Genomic DNA, 19,921 nt, shown 5'->3' with positions numbered 1-19,921 from the left:
CCCATGCCAGCAATAACTAGGAAGCACAACAGTGCACAAACCTCAGAAAAATTTGAGGAATACGCAAAGTTTTGGGTTGACTGGAACCAGTTTATCTTTGCTGTCTTTAGGAGTCTGTGGTGGTTGTTTTTCCCCATTGTCGCCTTTTACCTCAGTCACCCCAAGTTTCTGGTTAGCTGTAGTTCTAATCTGATTACACTTTTCTTTATCTTATTTCATTGAGCTTCTTGTCATGTGCTGCCAAGGATATAAATCACATTGCTCTCATTGGCTGGTTGAGCATAATTTAGCAGTTGTGCTCTCCCTGTCTCTAAGGTGTTAGACTGCTAAATTTGAGACATATTAGCTCCTTTGGGACACTGGACTGACTTGTGGGTTCAAAGAAAATGACACAAAGAAGGGTACATTCATAAGAATGAACGACAGCAATTTATGTACCTGTAACTGTATGAGAACAATATGCAATACTAAATCTGACAGTACCAATTCACAATGATCATTTATAACACTTCCTATTTGTCCTATGCAAACTGTCTGTACTCTCCCTTATCTGTTTAAATTTTTAAAAAAGTTAAATAAATGGGACAAACCAATACCCTGCATACAAACACCTTTAAACTTTGGGGAAATTCAAATCAAGATCTGATCTTTCTGCCTTGATTCCAACTCTTATTAAAAAACTAAACATAACTGAAAAAAATTACAAGAGGAGGGACTTATGGGTGAAATGGAAAGAGAAAATGCTTATATTTTAGTCCTCTTCTGCTAACGGTGATATGATGGATTGCAGTAATTGAGTTATAATCTATCATGATAATCTCATTGAAAACAATGGTAATTAGGGAATAGTTTCTTCTAATGCTTCTGTATGGAGCTGGATGGCAAATATTTTTCCCATTCTGAAAGACTTTTTAAGACAGCAAAAAAAATTTCCCATCCCAAAGCTGGACAAAAAGTCAAAAATCTCAGAAATGTTTGCAAACTGATAATCTTGGAAACATTTCTGGCTTGGGTCAATCAGAATGTTTTGTTTGATTATTGTGGAACATTTCATTCAGATTTTGACCTTTTTAAAAACAAAACAAAACCCTTTTTAGCACAAATCAACCTAATTTTTAAAACAAAATTGATATATGGAAGTGTCAAACAGGATGTTTTCACAATTTCAAAACTTTTTTTTAGAAATGTTTTGAATCAGGAGAGTGACTGAAATTGACCCTTTCTCAAACAATTTTGGTTCAGTGAATCAGCATTTTTACTGGTTAAATAAGTTTCATCAGAAAATTCCTGACCATCTGATAAGAGCTGTGCAAACTGACAAGCTCAGTGCAAAATGGGTTCGAAAAGTTTTGCATAAAACCTGGTTTGCATGGTTCACAGGATCCAAAGTTCTAAATAGATTGTGTGTGAATTAGCACGACTTTCCCCATTCTGAACCCAAAAGCAAGGTTTGGTTTTGAGTGGCGCATATTCACTCAGATGCATTCTAAACGGTATGGCAGAGCCAAAATCTGGGCACTAGCTCTAATGCAATGACTGAACTCTGAACTCACGAAAACAAATTTCACCTTGTAGAACTGGAATACAATGATGTGAGCTGGATATAAAGCAATAATGACTCAGTTCCCACTTTAGTGGGAACTGCAAAAGAAGTACGTAGGCATTATTGTGATTACTCTGCTTACTACTACACCAATGAACTGTAGAGCCGGCCAAAAAACAGTAATTTTTTTTCAGGGCTCTAGAGTCAGTCTCTGTCTCTCTCAGTCTATGCTGGGTATAAATAATTAAATATTCATTGGGCCAGGGACAAAGTGAGAGAGAAAGACTGACTTCTAGAGTCCACTGGTTAAGACACTCACCTGAGATGTGGGACACTCCCTTCAAGTCCCTCCTCTGAATCATGCAGCACAGACTTGAAACAAAACCAATTTCAAATAATTTTGTGGTTGAATTTAAACAACAGGCACAGTTCTCTTCTTGATAAGCACACAGAGATAACTAAGCACCAGCATAAATTACTCCACTAAAGAAAAGCTGTGTTAAAGTGTTAAACAGATATGCGTTATCTAGGCAAGTTTTCAGTCTTTTACATCCCAAAAGGAAACAACTATTCACTTCCGTTACATGTATATGATTGTCTGTGGGTTTGTACAAATTTGAGAGTCTTTGGTAAGTTTAAAAGTATTTTTGATTAAGAGGAAACATGGATCTAGAGAATAAAATGATCATTTGTTATTTATTATACTGAAATATAATACATGAGGCCACTGCCTAAAATGAAAAGTGGATACATAACATTTACAACAAATACTGATCAGGTCAGAGTTTCCGCTATACTGTACTTAAAACAACGCTGACTTGTGTGACGACTGCAGGATTAAACCCTATTCTTGTACTTACAAAAGTGTAAGCAAATCAGTGATTTGCTAGATATTTCTTCTTACCTTTCAGTAACTTCTTTAGTTTTGCTTTTTCAGTCACGCTTTCCAAAGCATAGATACAATTTCTTCATCATCTCTCTGCTCCCCATTTTAGATACACAGCAGTTGTGGAAAAGGCCAGATGAGATGCTTTTTATATATTCATTGGTAAATCCAGATGTTGGCATTTTGTTTCAATTTCTCTTGTTACTTTTTGGTGAAGTACATTTGTGTGCTTTCTTTCAGAGTCTTTCCTTTGTAGATCTTTCTACAGAAGACTTTTTTTTTTCTTCATTTTTCTGACATTTAAATCCAAGAGATACAATCAGGGACTTCCACCGTCCTTGCTTGTGCTTTCTTTTCTCAAATTAATCACATCTTTTTTACACACATTCCCACCTTCCAACATTCTAGACATTCAGATCAGTGACGACACATTTTCACTTCTATTCCCTTTACAGGTTCAAAGTTTCCATGGGACACTGTTGAATGCTTCATCTTCATTGAGGAACTTAAGTGCATTATACATTATTGTGCCATTTTTCTCTTAGTGTTAAAGAGCATAGTTTGCTGAAACTTCAGAACCAAATGAAACCTTCACATTCTGAAGGTTCAGAACTTTGTAGACACACCTTCCCACCATCATTAAGTGCTTGGGATACTCAACAAACCATTATACATACCCTGTGCTATGGAAAAGAAATAAATTCTTCCGAAATTATCAGATGAATTAGTTCTACTTCCCATTTCAGCTGAAGGAAAAACATCTTGGAATATAATGTTTCATTTCATTCACATTTATGTTTTCATCATAGATTAGTCTGGAACTCTTTTTAAAATCTTCCTTCAACACATGTATTTAAATAACTACGAGTAACACATATACATGAGTGACGTATAAAACAGGACATGATCACTTCTTTACAGAAGAAGTTTACTACCTGCTTAGCAGGGAACCAAAATATATTCACTTTATCTGAATTAGTATACTGCTTTTTATGTAAAGCTGAAAGCTGTTTCAAGCAGCAGAGATGGGGCTTCCTGTAGAGTTAATTATTTTTTTATTTTTTGGGGCTTTCTTCTTAGACAGTTCTAATTCTAGCTTATAAAAATGTACAGTCATAGACATCAGAAGAGCAGACTCCACTTTAAGAAATTCCCATAAATCCTAATTCATTGTCTAAAAGGGTCAAAAAGATTATATCCTTAGTCTTCAGTGACAAAATATATATTTGGGCTTCTGGAACTCGTAATGTCTTCTTTTTTATTTCACGTTGGTAACCACTGCTGTCTTTCTCAATAAGAATATAAGCATTTCTAGCTTCCTCAGTAATCTGAAACAAGAAAATTTTCAAAGACATGGGATCAAAGGAAAGTATATCCAGGAAAAAAAATATCATGCATAAAATATCTATAAGGTTCACATTCACAATCTATGATAACTTAAACTAGATTATTCATATAACAGGGGATTTGCATCTATTGAAATGGTATGTACAGCAGGAATTGTCCCATATAATGCCATCAATTAGATGATGGTATCCAACAAATATTTCCCATTATTTCCTTAAAGACATGGTCACACTCAACAGAATGGAAAATTTACATTCGAACAATGTAAGGTTCCCTGAGACATAATACTTTTAAAGGAAACAATTACTGGCAGTTAGATCTGAAAATATGACAAGATTACAGAAGTGACTCAGCCTAACACAAACTCTGCATCATACAAAGCTAGCTGGATACTGAAAATACATAATGGATTCATATTGAATAAGATTACTGAATAAGGGCTAGCTATAGCAACTTCTTCATGCCAGAATATAATCTGGCATCATGTGAATACCGATAAACTGACATTATTTTTCAATTTTCTAGTAGCTTAGTGGGTTGTTTTTACTTCTTTAGTAGTTAGTGCCTTCCTTGTCCTTCCCTTTGCATGGAGCAATCTTAAATTAGAGTTTGTTCATCTTATATACAGAGAACATTTAAGGATGCCTTATTCTTTTCCAAACGTTTCAAATTCTTTAGATATTTCCATTATCAAGTGACTTGATGATGATCTGATAACACTACAGATACAGCCTGCATAGTGATAGAAGAGCACTGAAGGTTGACAAGAATTGGACCAGAAACAGGAGATAATCAGCAAACAAAATACTTACCATCCGTACGTGGGCTGATGAACTATGACCAAAGAATGAAAGCTAAAGAGAAAAATAAAAACAAAAATAAAAACTGAAAAGGAAATAGGGGAGGAAGGAGAAAAGGAAGGAAGGAAAGAAAGAAAGAGAAAAAGAATTTACAGTGTGTCTAGTGAGAAATAAGCCATGGTTACAGACAAGAGGAAGGCAAAACTGTCATTTGAAAGGAAGAGAAATAAGTAGTGATGGCTGAATTTCCAAAGGTTCAGAGTCTTTGACTGCTCAACTGAACCTCTTGAGTCTGCAAATCTGAGCAGAATCTCATGAGATTTCCTGCACATATGCATCCTGTCCAGGCTGGAAGCAAGAATGGCAGGAATAAATGAGGGGTCGGAGGAAAGCAATTATCTCTTTTGAAGCTTCAAAAAAAATTTTTTCTTTAGGTTTGGTTCTAGTTTTGGGTGAAAGTTCAGATAAATTGCTATTATATATGAACAGATTCATCCATTCCTAGAAATAAATGCTTTTACTGTGGCTTATTATACTTTTAGGGTAAAATTCAACAGTTGGTGCAACATTTGAGGAAGGCCCTCTATGTCATGAAACCCCTGATATTCCCTTGTGTTGAGTGGAGTGGAAGGGTGACAGGTGAAGTGGTCAGCATGGGAGTCTCTGAATCTCCTTATATGCTGGGAAATGAGCCCCATGGCAACTCCAAATGTGTCAGGATGAGGGAGTGCTGATGACAGGCTGAGAACAGTGTGTTTGGAACCTTCACATAGGAGATATGGACAGCAACACCAAAGGTGTGAGAAGTGGCTGTAAAGGTGATGCTCTGCACTCCCCTGACCTGCTTCCAAGTTATATAGGTTCCCCCACCCAAACCTGCATAGTTCTCCACACCAAGCCCATGTCCTGGACGTCTGTGTGAAAAGAGGTGAAGAGAGGAAAAAATCATACTGCAACCTTGGAGCATTCTTTCCCAGAAGGGTTTATTTTGACATGCAAGATGCTCCTTTCCATGCTCCAGCATTAGATCATTCTGCTATACACCGAGGCAGCCTGGAAATGATACATGCCGAACTGTGCTAATGTATCTCCTCAGATATCTTCTTTTTTTAAGCTCACAAGTTTATTAGAAATTATTATTAATTTTTATTATTTATTTGCACTATAGTAGCACTCAAAATGTACACGTGCTAGGTGCTTCCCAAAGAGAGAAAAAGGCCGCGTCTTCCACAAAGACTGCGTCTAAAACCTCTCTCACATTGGCACAAGTTCCAATAAAATGACAACTGATTTGAAACTTTGCCCTAAACTCAAACCATCCCAATATCTGAAAAGGTCCAGTAAACTTGTTTCTTTCTATCCTCATATGTTTCTGCACTTCCTGTTTTCAGCCAAGACTGAAAGCCCAAATATTCAAATAGCTGGGGAAAGGCCTCTGTCATTGTGCTTTCCATCCAATCAGAATACAGAGAACTGGTGAGAACAGGCTTTCCAGACCAAATAGCCATGGCTAAGTTTGGATAAACTTCAGAAATGCATCACAATTTCACATGTTTAACTGAAGCAAACCTCAGTCTTTAGAGGTTTGTCCAGCTCTTACATGAGATTTTGCAATAATACCATCTACACCAACAGTGCAAGAGTGAATCAACATTACAAGAACATTTATTTGCAACTTTACTTTCTTGATAAGGTTATTTTCTTAAGATATATGCATATACAGCCACATATATGTATATCTTATCATTGATGTTTCATTTATATTACCATACCTTTTCTTCTAATTCTTTTATCTGTCTTTTCTGACCTTCAATTCTTTCTTCTAGCTCCTTAATTCTCTGTAAGATGTAAACCATAAAACAATGTGTTAGTAACAAAGTTTTCTGAACTGGGAAGAGAATCTTTTTTAAAAAAAGGAGATTGTAACTGACATATTGTGGTTGCAAACTGATTTGTGTTTTCATTTGTAGATGTGTCCTGATCCAATACAATGACTGTATGAAAAAGACATTGAAAAAACAAATACAGGGCTTATATTGGGGATATAGCCCAGGCGAATAAGAATCTGGCCAAAAAGCTGAAGGGTATGAATGAAGTTTTCAAAACTCCCAAGTGATTTGAATGCCCTATACTAATTAAAATGAATGGGAAACTGTGTCTAAATCCCCCAGGTGACATTGAAAATCTCAGCCCTTACTTTTAACTTCACCCAGATACATTGGCTTGCTGGCAAAGGAACTGGACAAGAACTAAAGGAAACATTTGATTCACAAAGCTGAAATATACACTGATCCTCATTCAGTATAATAAAATAATACTTACCTCTTATATAGAAGTAAAAGAAGCAGTATAGCCAAGAAGAAAGGGACAGAGCTCACCTTTTCATTATGCTTAAAAACGCAGGAGACAAACCTCTTTGTATCAATGTGTACCTGCTGTGCATGTTGAATGAGCTCCATTCTTTCACGCAGAATCTGGGCATCTCTCTCTCGGAGTTCACTCATAACTTGGCGTTTCCATTGCTCTACAGCATTCTTCAGCTTGCTTTTCTCCTCTTCTGAAAGAATTTCAGACATTTTGGCTCCAGCTTCTTGCTGCAGGGCATCATATAGCATGGCTTCTAATTCCAGAATTTGCTAGACAAAATCAAAATAAGGCGGTTAGCTTATCCTTTTCTCTTACAGGTGGGCCGAGGATTTTGTCAACGTTATTGAGAGCACGGCTTGTCCCATGCAGCGACGCAATTGGAAGTGACACTGGCAGACTCGGTGCTGAACCACCTGAGAAGCATAGCCCATCAGGAAGAGAACAAAGATTCCTTTAAGCCAGCTTCTTGTTGTCTGGACTCTGGGCTGCAGTGACAGCCAAAAAGGTCCCCAGTGTAAGTTAGAGCAGCCCCAGGGACTGCTCTCATTTGCAGCAGCCTCTGCTCACCTGCCTTTGTGCATTCCAGAATCATGGTAGTACTGAGCACTACAGGCATGCACTACCCCTTACACTGGGGTACTCAGTGCTATACCCCTTACACTGCTGAGCCAGTGGAATTGTCCCTGACTCCATCTCTCCTCTATGTCTCTGTACACTGCTGGAGTGGTGTACAGGAACCAGGATTTGGGCACAATCAGCCCCACAGCATATTCCTGAAATAAGAATTGACATTCAATTACTTGACACTGTAAGGTTTCCAGATATTAAATGAGTATATTCTGTCCTCTTCCAATGTATAGATGTTCCATTGATGTCAATGCGAGTTTGGTACAAAGAGTTAAGGGAGAATTGAACCCTAATATATAGTAGGAAAGACACAAGGTTACAGTCCAGTACAAGGAAATTACTGTATGTATAATGACCTGACTGTATGCATCCTGACCCACTCCCTTCCTCCTCGCTGGAGGCAGGAGAATTAAGATGAGGGGTGCCACAAGCTGCACAAGATATAGCAGCTTATCCTGTCACCAGGCAATGCTATGTGCAGATACAAGGCCCAGGCAGCCCACTGGGTTATGGGGCCTGACATCGGACTCTTTCTAGCCTATTAACTGACAAATTTGAGACAACTGTAACTTAAATCCCCAAACCAGAACTGCTGGATGTTAGATAAAAGGTGAAAAAACCCACACAGTAGTTTGCCAATCATGCCACATGAGGAAATCAATCTCTCCAGCCAACCAATTATTATTATTGCTCTTCCCTAAATTTCCCCTAATTTGTCAATATTTTTATGAATAGTAATGGGACGTAAACTGCTGAACACACAGTATTAGGAAGCTGGAAGTACTGAATAGCTACACAATACTTTGCTGTAGCCAGCCTACCAACTGCTAGACTTTTTGGTGGGATTATACACAGATAATGGAGAGGGAACGGTGCACTCACCAGGAATAAAAGTATTCTTTGACTCCCTGGTAAAGATTCATTCTCTAAGTTTAATGGGTAAATGTTTGATCTGGGAAGATTTCCATATTTAAAATCAGTCTCTGAAGATAAAACAGGTGAACGAACATTGTTTTGTCTATGAAAATTCTGCACTGCGTTCTGTGTACATTAGGTTCAGTCTGCAGGGATTTTTCATTTCATGCATCATTTACATAATCCCAGATACATAGTGTTCTGCATATGGCACAAGAGTGAGCAAAGATGAGCTCTGACCAGCTGGATAGTGGACACCAGATAAATTAGTTGCTGAACTACAGTTATTTTCTCCAGAGATGACTACAGAGACTTCTCAGGCTTGCAATATTATAGGCCTTACATGACCTCTGTAGACCTTCCATCACTGAGATATTCCTTCCTTAATATTATGACATATTGCATTGGGAGAATGCAATAGCTGACTCACAATATGCTCAACTGTGCTCAGAAATAGCACCAACACACTAAATTTCTTCCTATTGCAGCTGATGCGGATGGTGTCGTTGTGATAACATAACAACATTCTTTAGTTTGTTTTATGCTGTGAGAAGTTTGAGGAATATGTGATGGGAAAGGAGTTATGAACAATGCCAATCAATCTTCCCCTTTACTACTATGCCCACTTTCAGAGTACTTCAGAAATAGGGAGCTGTTTTAGAACTGCTTATTATATGCAGTTCTTGACAGGGATCATCTCCATGCTGTGCATGGAAGTTAGTCCCAGGAAAAGCTGAGTACTTGGCAAGATCAAACTCTTAAGAAATCCCAGAGGACTAAAAAGTGTATTGAATAAAAGCTCCCCCAAATGTTCTCGCACCACAGCATGTATTAGACATTTAAAACGTGGACTGAAGTACTCTTCTCAGCCCTTAGAACACATCACCATGTCCAAGATACACATAATTCCTGAAGTGCAGGAAAAAGATATAACTGTGCAAAATATTGGTATAAATAGTTACTTCAAAAATATGTTTAGCTAGTTTTTCTAGTGGTGCAAATCTACAGGTACAGCTGTAAATATGAGCACAATTGTAGGAAACTGTTTACTGAATAAATAAAGTGGTTAAATTTAGGGGTCAGGGTTAGCTAATATATGCTAGGTAAACCTGACGTAAACTCAATTTGTCCTGATGTAGGTGCAGGGTACAGCTATTTTAGCTAGATGATTTGTAGACTAGGTTCCTGGACAAACCCTGAGATAGAAGATTTATTTTTGGAGGGAAAAGCAAATACTCACAAAATATTGTTCCATCAGTTGCAATCTAGAATCTCAGCTATTTTAAACTGTTTGTACAAGACAAATTAATAAATAATAACAACACATGAATATCTAAGGCCCTGATTTTGCAAAGAGCACCATGCAAGCACAAGGTTTGCCCATATGTAGCTCATTGCTGGATCAAGTCTAAATAATTTGCTTACAATTTAATTTACCTACTCTTCCAGCCACTGGAACTCAATGGGAGTTCTGTATGCAGAAGGACTGTAGGATTATATAAGGTAATTTATTAAAGGTAGCATAGGTCTACCAAGACTGACTTTTTTTACCTTGTGTGCTTGATCCAAAGACTGTTTCCTGTAGTCAAGTTCATCATCCAAGTAGCCCTTTTGTTTAGTAAATAGCTCCTAAGGATGTAAAGAAGACTAGGTTATCTCAATTACTGTAGCAACAACTTGAATGACTGTTCTTTTATTGTCAAAATACTCCCTAGAGTACCTTTTCATTCTCGAGATCTAGCATCTTTTGCTGTAGTGCAGATTCTGTCACTTCTATCTGCTGTAGCCACTGTATATAAAAGATAAAAGATAAAGTCCTAAATCTTGATAGATCAGTTTCCAGAGTCAAAATAGCAGCACACAGCGTTTGCCAAAGAGCATGTTCTTCTACTAAACTTTTATTACAACTCTAGCATACCATATGAGATACATTTAATTTAAAGCTGCTAAGAGGGGTGGGTATCAAGCACATTAGATAATTATTATATAAATTGATGATTGGAGAATGGACACTTTTCCAAAGCCTTGGAATATATCTTTTATAACTCAAATGGCATTAATATAAATTATGATACTGTCTGAGTATTATCTTTATGCATTTTTTCCCTCCTAAATTACTAAGTTTTACAGAAGCATAATTGTGCTTTAAAAATTCTATCATTTTGTGAAGAAACAATTATTTACATTACTAATATGCTCAAGTCGACCCATTCGGAGATGGGCAAAACTTTGTATAAAATGATTTCACTTACTAGGGATGTATATGTTTTTACCTTTTCAGCCAGTGTCAGAACTGTCCTTGCCTGTATGACAACTACTTGCTCCTCGTTGGTCAGATTCTGCATCAAAAGGAGAATATAATTACAATAAACCTCAGTGCCTTGGTATTGGTTTTGGGCAGCGCTTGCATTAAATATAGACAAACTTAAATACTCTCCTTGAATATTGCATGAAATAAAAATTCATATTTTAATATAGAATATGGTTGTAATTTTTAAAGTTAATGCTGAGTTGTTACAGTAAAAAACTGTATTTCCTAGAAGTTCTCATACACAACAATGTAAGTACACCTAATTCTCCTTAAAAACTTCACATTTACCAACAAACTGTTGGCACATCAAAAACCAGCTGATTTTTATTAAGTGGCACTGTTTCCTTTCTTTTCCCAACTGGGGATAACGGCACAATTACACAAGACAACACATAGTAAAGACAAGAAAAGAAGCAAATGTGGAAGTCCCAAAAGTGTTGGTTGTTGAAAATGTCTAATTAAAAACTTCTTTTTACTTCAGATTTTGATTAAAAGTGAACACACCGTCAATATGCACATGTGTTTATTGCTGGCAATCTCTAAATTATTAAAACTACACTTATGAAGTGCAAATGAAAACTAAAATATTCATGGATTTGAAATGGTTAGAATTTTGCATATTATCTAACTGGCATGTTATTTTTATGCTTTTGCCTCTGTTGCACAAGCCTTAACGGACCACATTCTTTGTCATTGTTGGCCGGGCAGCATCAGGGCTGGCTCTAGCAATTTCGTCTTCCCAAGCATGGTGGCACACCGCGGGGGGCGCTCTGCCGCTCGCCGGTCCTGCGGCTTCGGTGGACCTCCCGCAGGCGTTTCTGCGAAGGGTTCGATGGTCCCGTGGCTCCGGTGGAGCTGCCGCAGGCGTGTCTGCGGGAGGTCCACCGGAGACGCGGGACCAGCGGACCGTCTGCAGCCACGTCTGCGGCAGCTCCACCGGAGCCGCCTGCCACCCTCCCAGCAACTGGCAGAGCGCCCCCTGCAGCGTGCTGCCCCAAGCATGCGCTTGGCGCGCTGTGGCCTGCAGCCGGCCCTGGGCAGCATTATGGAATTCGCATTATAGAAAGGCTAGAGGGCACCCAATGCTGAAAGCTGCATTTCAGCTCTTTGCTAAGCATTCTGGTGACGTCACATTGATGTATTAGGCCATGCATTGAACAACAATGATGTCACCAATCTAATCTTGGGCCTGGACTCATTTGCACACTGAATATCAACATGTTCATAATATAAGTGAAATGTCTTATGACATTTGTGAAAGAACAAAAAATAGGAAAGGCTCCAGTCCTGCAAACTCCAAAGCCCATAAGCAGTTCACTAAGTTAAATGGGACTGCTCACATCTGACAGTCCCTTCTATGCATTAAAAAGAAAACCAGTAACAGTAAAACCAATTAAAAAAAATCAACAAGAAATAGAAACAAAATAAAAACAGCCTAGGAATCAGTAGGTACTATTAAGAAACAATAATAACTGTGAGCAAATAAGTCAGGGTTTGACAATAAATAAAGAAAAATAAGAAAGAATAAGAGCAAAAAATGGTAAAAGCTTGTATTTGCCCTTCTGTCTCCTCCCTTGTCTGTGTATGTCTACCTAGGGCCCTACCTTGGAAACATTTATGTATGTCAGTAACTTTATGTGATAGTTCAACTGAAGACAATGGAAGTATTCATGTTAGTAAAGTTACTCACATGCATGGTTGTAGGATCAGCACTTAGATAGTTAACTCAAACTTTTGTATGTCTGTAAAGTTGTTTATACACTCTTGGATACTCCATTATTAATAATAATCATTCTTATTCCTCTTCTGATTCATCTCAGCTGTCTGTTTGATTCTGTGATCCTGGATCTGGGCAGCACAAACCAGCCTGAACCTTGTGAGTATGTACTTAGGGTGGTTATCCCATGCCACTGCTGCTTGTGCTCAGGAGCCCCTCCAGCCTTTTTGGCGACAGAGGCGGTGCAAGGTCCCGCCCCTGAAATACCGCCCCCGACAGAGGCGGCGGAAGGTCCTGCCCCTGAAATACCACTGGCAACTGAGGTGGCCGAAGATCTGTCCGCCGCGGTCACCGCCCCCCAAATGTTAGTGTCCGAGGCGACCGCCTAGGTCACCTAATTGGATGCGCCGACCCTGCCCATGCTACAGTGGCTACCCTACTATTTTTAGCATGCTAGCTCAGAGAAGCTTATGCCCAAATAAATCTGTTAGTAGTTAAAGTGAGAGTATGTGAACTGGGAATCACATCCGTAGCTCACAATGTATATGTAGCCTGAGAACGATCCAACAGCCCATGGAGAAATTATGACCCACATGGTCTAATTAGAAGCTCACAGGAAAAGAGAGGCTATTTTAAAGTGCCTTCACGTAAGCCTGGCTGGAGCTCTGTGGCTGGCTGGCAACATTCAACTCTCACTTTCTACTGCAAAAGCTAAATAGAGGTTTCTTTAACAAACCTTTCTCAGCTTCAGGAAAAGAAAGGACTGCAGTCCTGCTGGCTACACGCACTAAAGATATGGCTACACTGGAAATGAAGGTGTGATTGTAATATAGGTAGGCATACATGTATTAGCTTTAATCTAGCTAGCTTTAATCTAGTTAGCACAGATAATAATAGCAGTGTACATGTAGTGGCATGGGCTTCAGTTCATGCTGCCAACTCAAAAAACAAGCCCTCTAGGGACCTGGGTATGTATTCTGGTTGCAAGTCTGTGCTGAAGCCTATGCCACCACATCTACACTAGTATTGTTACCTGTGCTAGCTAGATTAACGCTAGCACTGGTACCCCTATCCATGCTACAAGCATACCTTTTACATGCAGCGTCGGTAAGTGAGAAATTCACTCCTGGTGCAGAGGACCAGCACGAGACCCTCCACATCATTTAAACATCACATAGAGGCTGTACTAGATGTTCATCAGTTGAAAAAAACCCTCTTTGCACCATGGACCTTGTCTCTGCAGGGCTGGTGTAGAATGTTAGTAGAGCAGAGAAGTGGGGACTGGCCAGGTGAGAAACTATGCATGCTTGTTTATGCAGATCCAGTGACTCCAGTTTCCAGCACAACCAAACAGAGAGGGTGTGGCTGCTACTTCAGCCCAACTGGAATAACAGGTGGAGAAATGGGGTGAGAGACTATGCAACTGCCCTGTAGCTTGGCCCTTGGGTTAAAAGGGTGAATTTCACCTCCCCATTCTCCTTACTCTGAACCCATATAAAGGCTGTACCTCAGGCTTTATGTAAAAATCCAAAAAAACATATCAAAAGAGTTTGACAACAATATTTAAAAAAATAAATGAAAAATATTTTAAAGTGGTGGGCAAAGGCTTCCCCCCCACAACTATTAAGTACCACCTCTTCTCTTCTTTCTAATACTTAAACTATTTCCATTTAATGTATGTATGTATATATGCATGTATTTCAGTTTAGAAGTGCCATATCGAAAGCTCAAGGTACTTTACAAAGTTAAAATGCAGTTATTAAAATGCAAAACCAAAGAAATACAAGTAAGCAAATAAGCAAAGAACACGTGAACAATAGAAAGATATAGTATCTTTCATGAAAAATAATATTTTTAAAAAGAATTTTACCAACATTTGAAATTAAAAATCAAAGAGCCATGTTATAACATTAAGATGCTTTGTGTCACACCTGAAAGGCCCATTAACACATTATGTTAAGTTGCAGTGAGCATTCTGCCTGTAGCCCAGTGCCTCAATAACAAACAAAAAAAAAAGCCCATGCTCTAGATTGTCTTAATGCTACATTAATAAAAGCACAAATAATTAACAGAAACATACACAATTTATTAAAGGAACATACACTTACGGCGTTATCCCCTAAAATGTCCAACTTTTTCATTAGCTCCGCTACTAGTATATCCTAACAACAAGAGAAAAGAGTACAGAAAAGAAGTCAAAATATAGCATTACCCTGGTATTCAGAGGAAGCAATCCTAAGAAAGGGGATTACTTACCGTTACACCTTCTGCCTCACAGTAAACTTGGAGAGGACTTTTCCCCTCAGTAAAAGGAATGTGATGAAAGTTGATAGCAGGTGATCTTCTTTCTCTCTCCTAAAATAAAAATAATTATATTTAAGGAGAATTAATTTCTAAATTAACCATCACATTGTACTGTAAGTTTCAGCTTCATTAAGAATATATTATAAATATGAGCATTCCAAAAATCGTACTCTGAAAAAGTAATACATCATAAATAAGTAAATTACAGAGCATCACTATCCATAAGAATCTATTTACTGTACAAAAAGGTGGGAAATCTTTCATTCTGCCTTTTATGGCTATTTATTCTAATATGCAGAGGGAAAAGTGCTCTTTATCTGAGAAGTTGTAATGCTTGTGGAAGATTTCACTAGACTGACAGGCAGTGAAAGTCTCTATTTAGCCACAGAGAGAATAAATCAAGCTTACACAGTAATAATACAAGATTTCTTCACACTGCTTCATCAATTTTCACCAACTAGGATTGTCTAGTCATTATTTTGGCTATGTAAGTGGGCTACATTTGGGTAGCCTGGATATGTTTACATCCAAAGGAATGTAAGTGACATCTGTTTGGGATATTACTGTCTGTGCTTTCTGACAAATGCTGCAAATCAGCAGTGTTGATCAAGGGTTGAAGGTCCAGGCTCTCCATGAATTCTGCAAAAAGTCTGTGTGACCAAAAAAAAAAAAAAAAAAAAAAGAGCTTACCAGAAGGAGTACAATGTGAAGGGCCATGCAATGTCCCTGATCTGCATATTGAACAATAACAATATATTGCTGAATGGTTTTTAGCAATCACAACTAAAAACTCCTTAATAATTATTGTTCTGTGTGTTAAGTTTTGATTTTGCTTCACTTGTTAAATTTTAAAACAGGTATAGTGGAAGAACAGCAGAGTAAAAAAGTCATCTGTGACATAAATTGGGCTCTAACTAGAGTTTAAAGGTTAAGAGCTTTAAAAAATGTATTCGGGAAGACAGGTAGAAATCAGTATCAGTCAATTTTGATATGCTATTCTTCTGGGGTATTTTTAATCCTCTTTTAGTATCACTGTGTACCAGTCATTGATGTCACTTTTAATGAAGAGCTCATCTTCAGTATAAAAGCAAAGGGGGTTCCTTGAGTTTGACTGCCTTCTAGCCTTAGACAACATAACGCAGAAAGCGTGACAACAGTTGTATAGATAACTGCTGCTTACTTCAAGCTCTAATATTCTGAACTCCAGGAGTTCATTCTGATCTTTAGCATCCTGAACATCGTGTTTCAACCGAGCTTCTTCTGTTTCCATTTGTTTTATCTGAAAAATAAAATTAAATATTAAAAAAAAAGTTTGATGATTCATTTAACTTTTATATAAATCCTAAATTTGTTAAGAATTCAGCATCTCTGGGCAATGCTCATGGCTTAAAAGCAAACATTCTGGATTTAGTGACACTTCAAGGTCGCTCTACACATCTTCTGGGCCCAAGGTGTAATTCTGTATACCACAGCTCTGATAGCATTCTGCTTAGATCCTAGACACAGTGGAACAGGATTGATCAGTAAGGGTTTAATTCTCCAACCTTTACACTGTTTTTAATTAGATGACTTGCTGTGTAAAGTACTACTCAAAGTGGGTACGGATGCAGACTCAAGACCTATATGTGTATTACAAGCAGGGCCGGCGCTTCCATTAGGCAACCCTAGGCAGTCACCTAGGGCACCAGGATTCAGGGGGTGGCATTTTGTGCGCTCCCCACGGGGCGCACGGGAGCTTTCAGTTCCACTCCCATCGTGCCACTGAAGAAGGACCTTCTGCCAACGTGCCATGGAAAACAGTGGCAGACAATTGAGCAGCTCAATAACTGCCGCTGTCGCCTGCGGCATTTCGGCAGAGGGTCCTTCTTTGGCGGCATGATGGGAGTGGAACCAGAAGCTCCCGCGCTATCCGGGGGGAGCGCACAAAATGCCGCCCCCTGAATTCTGCCTAGGGCACCAGAAACTCTGGCGCTACTCCTGATTACAAGTCCACAGTAGGAATATTCTCTGCACAGCCTGATACACTGAATGAAATGAAGGGATTGCTCAGTAAATAGACCAGGAGTGTGGGAAATTCAGAAGCCACTCCCCGGAGTGACCATCCCCTTTGTTCCCCTTATCAAGGAGTTCTAAAGCGGGTGAAGAGCTCCATAAAATAATCTTATCAATCCTTCTGAATTGTGGCATGATGAAGATATTACTGTATGAAAATTGTTCCAATTAGAGCTGTGTGGAATACTTTTAAAACATTTTATAGTGGTACTTAAATAATACTAATAAACCACATGCATTCCTTAAGCTTCTACAAATACAGAGTATAAAGCCAGAAGGGACCACTAGATCATCTGGTCTGACTTCCTGTACATCACAGGCTACCAACACCCACACACTAAATCCAGCACTGAAATGAGGCCAAAGTATTACAACCCACAGGAAACTAGACTATTATTTGTCACAGAGATAATCCAGATAATCCTGGCAACAACCCACACGCTGCAGAGGAAGGCAAAAACTCCCCAAGGTCATTGCCAAGCTGCCAGGGTAAAATTCCTTCTTGACCCCACATATGGTGATCAATTAGATTCTGAACATGTGAACAAGAACCAGTCAGACAGGCACCTGAGAGAGAAAATGACTGATGTCACTTCAGAGCCCTGGCCCACCGTGTCGAATGTCTTATCTCCAGCTGTGGCCACCCCTGATGCTCAGAGGGAGGAGATAAAAAAAACCCCTCCCAGAATACACTGGGGGGATCCTTTCCTGACCCCACCAGTGGCTGTCTGAAACATGAGCATTAGGAACATAAGACATAAAGCAGAAGTGTGTGCAGGGCTTTGGAGGCCTGTCTATTACCACCACAAACAATCCCATCATACAATTGCATTCCTACATTTGTCCAGCTCTCTCTTAAAACTACTTTAGTTGTTTGCCCTCGTTCCTGCACCCAGCTCCTAGTAGGAGGGTGTTCAGCACCTCACCCTTCTGCTGGCTAGAAACCTTTTTCTAAATTCCAGCCTGAATTTGTTTGTGGCCAGTTTGTATCCATTTGTTCTTGTGCCTACATTTTCTTTTAGCTTAAATAACTCTTTAGTCTTCTTGGTGTTTACTCCCTTAATGTGTAAGCAGAGTCAGGATAAGCTCTACACTGACATCTGGTGGAAAGAAGTTCAGAGAGTGTATTTGCATAGGTACGCCCACCCTATCCCAGACTCCCAAGCTGTGGGATTGCTTGGTGACAAATTGCTCACCCTCAGTTGGGTGGTACTGGCTAGACATGGGACATGGGTTCCAAAACCCAGAGAATTGAGAGAGGTTGGGGATAGGTATTTGTGCCTGGTGGTGCAGTCTCCTTGTGGAGCCAGAAGCACCAGTTGCACCCCCTCCTCTCTCCACTGTGGAATGTCAGAGATGATTCTTTTATTCCCTCAAGAATTTAAATACAGGTTGCTGAGCTGAAATCACTTTGGGCTAATGGTGCACTAGCACTGGGGCTCCCCTACTATGAGCTGGAATCACTAAGAGCTGAAAATCACTAAAAGCTAAAATCACTGAGCTGAGAGCACTGAGTACAGTGCTAACTAGTGGGGAGCTCAAAGCTATACTGTGGAACAGAGCCACTGGTGGAGTGGAGCAGTTTGTGGGGATGGCTGGAGTGGATCACGGGACAGCTGGTGGCAGCAGAGTGGAGCAGCTGTGGGACAGGTGGAGCGGCCCACAGAGCGAGCGGAGCCGAGCAGTTTGCAGAGAGAACTGGAGCAGCTCATGGAGCAGAGCAGCTGGTGGAGCGGAGCAGTTTCTGAGGACGGCTGGAGGAGCAGCGTACAGCGGCTGGTAAAGCGGAGCAGTTCGTGGAGAAGGTGGAAGCAGAACCCACGGAGAGGCAGGGCAGTTGGCCCAGGACCACGTAAGGTGCCCCTTTCTATCCAGGCTGGGGGGAGGGACCTCTACAGATAAACTCTCGAACTCTGGGGTGGCATTGACCAGAGACTTTTGGGTTGTTGGATTTTGGGGTGATTGGACTTAAAACCCTAAGGGGAAAAAGGACAGTGCCAAAAGTACTTGGAGGTGGGTTTTTGTTTATGGTTTGTGTTATAACCCTGTTTGTGGTGTTTCTCCAATGGGATGCCGCATTAATTCCTTCCTTTATTAAAAAGATTTTGCTACACTCAGACTCCATGCTTGCGAGAGGGGAAGTATTGCCTCCTAGAGGCGTCCAGGGGGGTGTGGTATGTGAGTGTCCCAGGTCACTGGGTGGGGGCTCGAGCCGGTTATGCATTGTGTTACTGAAACGGAACCCCTGGATACTGAACCCGGCCCTTGTTGCTGCCAACTCAGAGGGGCAGAAGGGTTACAAATGTATTTATAGAAAGCAGTCATATCCCATCTAAGCTTTCTTTTTGCTAGGCTAAACAAGCCGAGCTCTTCCAGTATCCTCTCAGAAGACAGGTCCTCCATTCCCCGTTCCTATTTAATTGACTCTTTCATGAACACGGAGGACCAGAATTGTATCCAGTATTCCAAATGCGGTCTTAACAGCACCTTGTACAATGGCATTAATACATCTCTATCTTTACTAGAATTGCCCCACCTAGTAAATTTTAGGATTGCATTTGTTTTTTCATAGTCACAACACAATGGTGGCTCAGTCATCCTGTGACTGACCCACACATCCAGGTCTCTCTCCATCTCTGTCGCTTCCAACTGATGAGCCCCCAACTTGCAACAGAAATTCTTATTATTAGGCCCTTAGTGACGTTTCACTTTGTACTAATGAATTTAATCATCCAGATCTTCCTATACAATATTCTGATCCTCTTCTGTATTGACAATGCCTCCCAACTTTGTAATCACCATCAAATTTCATTACCTCATTCTACTTCTTGTGCAGAAATATTGACTAAGGATGATCACAAGACCAATCTTCAAGGAACTCCACTAGTAACCTCTTTTCAGTCTGATAATTCACCTTTTAGCACAACTCATTGCCTTCTCTCCTTTAGCCAATTCCTTATTCACCTTACAATTATGTATTGATTCCCATCTTCTCTAACTGGACAAATAATTTCCCATATGGCACCATGTCAAATGCTTTAATGAAGTTAAA

At 39.7% G+C, this 19,921-nt stretch overlaps 1 protein-coding gene across 22 annotated transcripts in view; it reads right to left on the bottom strand.

Annotated features, from left to right (window-relative positions):
- Positions 1-19,921, bottom strand: part of JAKMIP3 (Janus kinase and microtubule interacting protein 3) — a 197,999-nt gene that overhangs the window by 29,857 nt on the left and 148,221 nt on the right. For 13 of the 22 annotated variants that reach the window (XM_030569991.1, XM_030569996.1, XM_030570004.1 and 10 more), the window contains 9 exons: positions 15,998-16,096; positions 14,770-14,868; positions 14,616-14,675; positions 10,759-10,824; positions 10,206-10,274; positions 10,037-10,114; positions 7,009-7,212; positions 6,349-6,414; positions 2,448-3,757 (listed from right to left, as the gene is read on the bottom strand). In XM_030569991.1, coding sequence (XP_030425851.1) covers positions 3,572-3,757; positions 6,349-6,414; positions 7,009-7,212; positions 10,037-10,114; positions 10,206-10,274; positions 10,759-10,824; positions 14,616-14,675; positions 14,770-14,868; positions 15,998-16,096 — 927 coding nt within the window. In that variant the 3' untranslated portion in view covers positions 2,448-3,571. Of the gene's footprint in view, positions 1-2,286; positions 3,758-4,588; positions 4,662-6,348; positions 6,415-7,008; positions 7,213-10,036; positions 10,115-10,205; positions 10,275-10,758; positions 10,825-14,615; positions 14,676-14,769; positions 14,869-15,997; positions 16,097-19,921 lie in introns of those variants that run through there. The other 9 variants (XM_030570006.1, XM_030570009.1, XM_030570014.1 and 6 more) reach the window with 5 other exon arrangements.

Source organism: Gopherus evgoodei, chromosome 7 (assembly GCF_007399415.2).
Source record: "Gopherus evgoodei ecotype Sinaloan lineage chromosome 7, rGopEvg1_v1.p, whole genome shotgun sequence".
Classification (NCBI taxonomy): domain Eukaryota; kingdom Metazoa; phylum Chordata; order Testudines; family Testudinidae; genus Gopherus; species Gopherus evgoodei.
The sequence above is the reverse complement of the archived record's forward strand: the minus strand, read 5'-3'. Positions and strand labels throughout refer to the sequence as shown.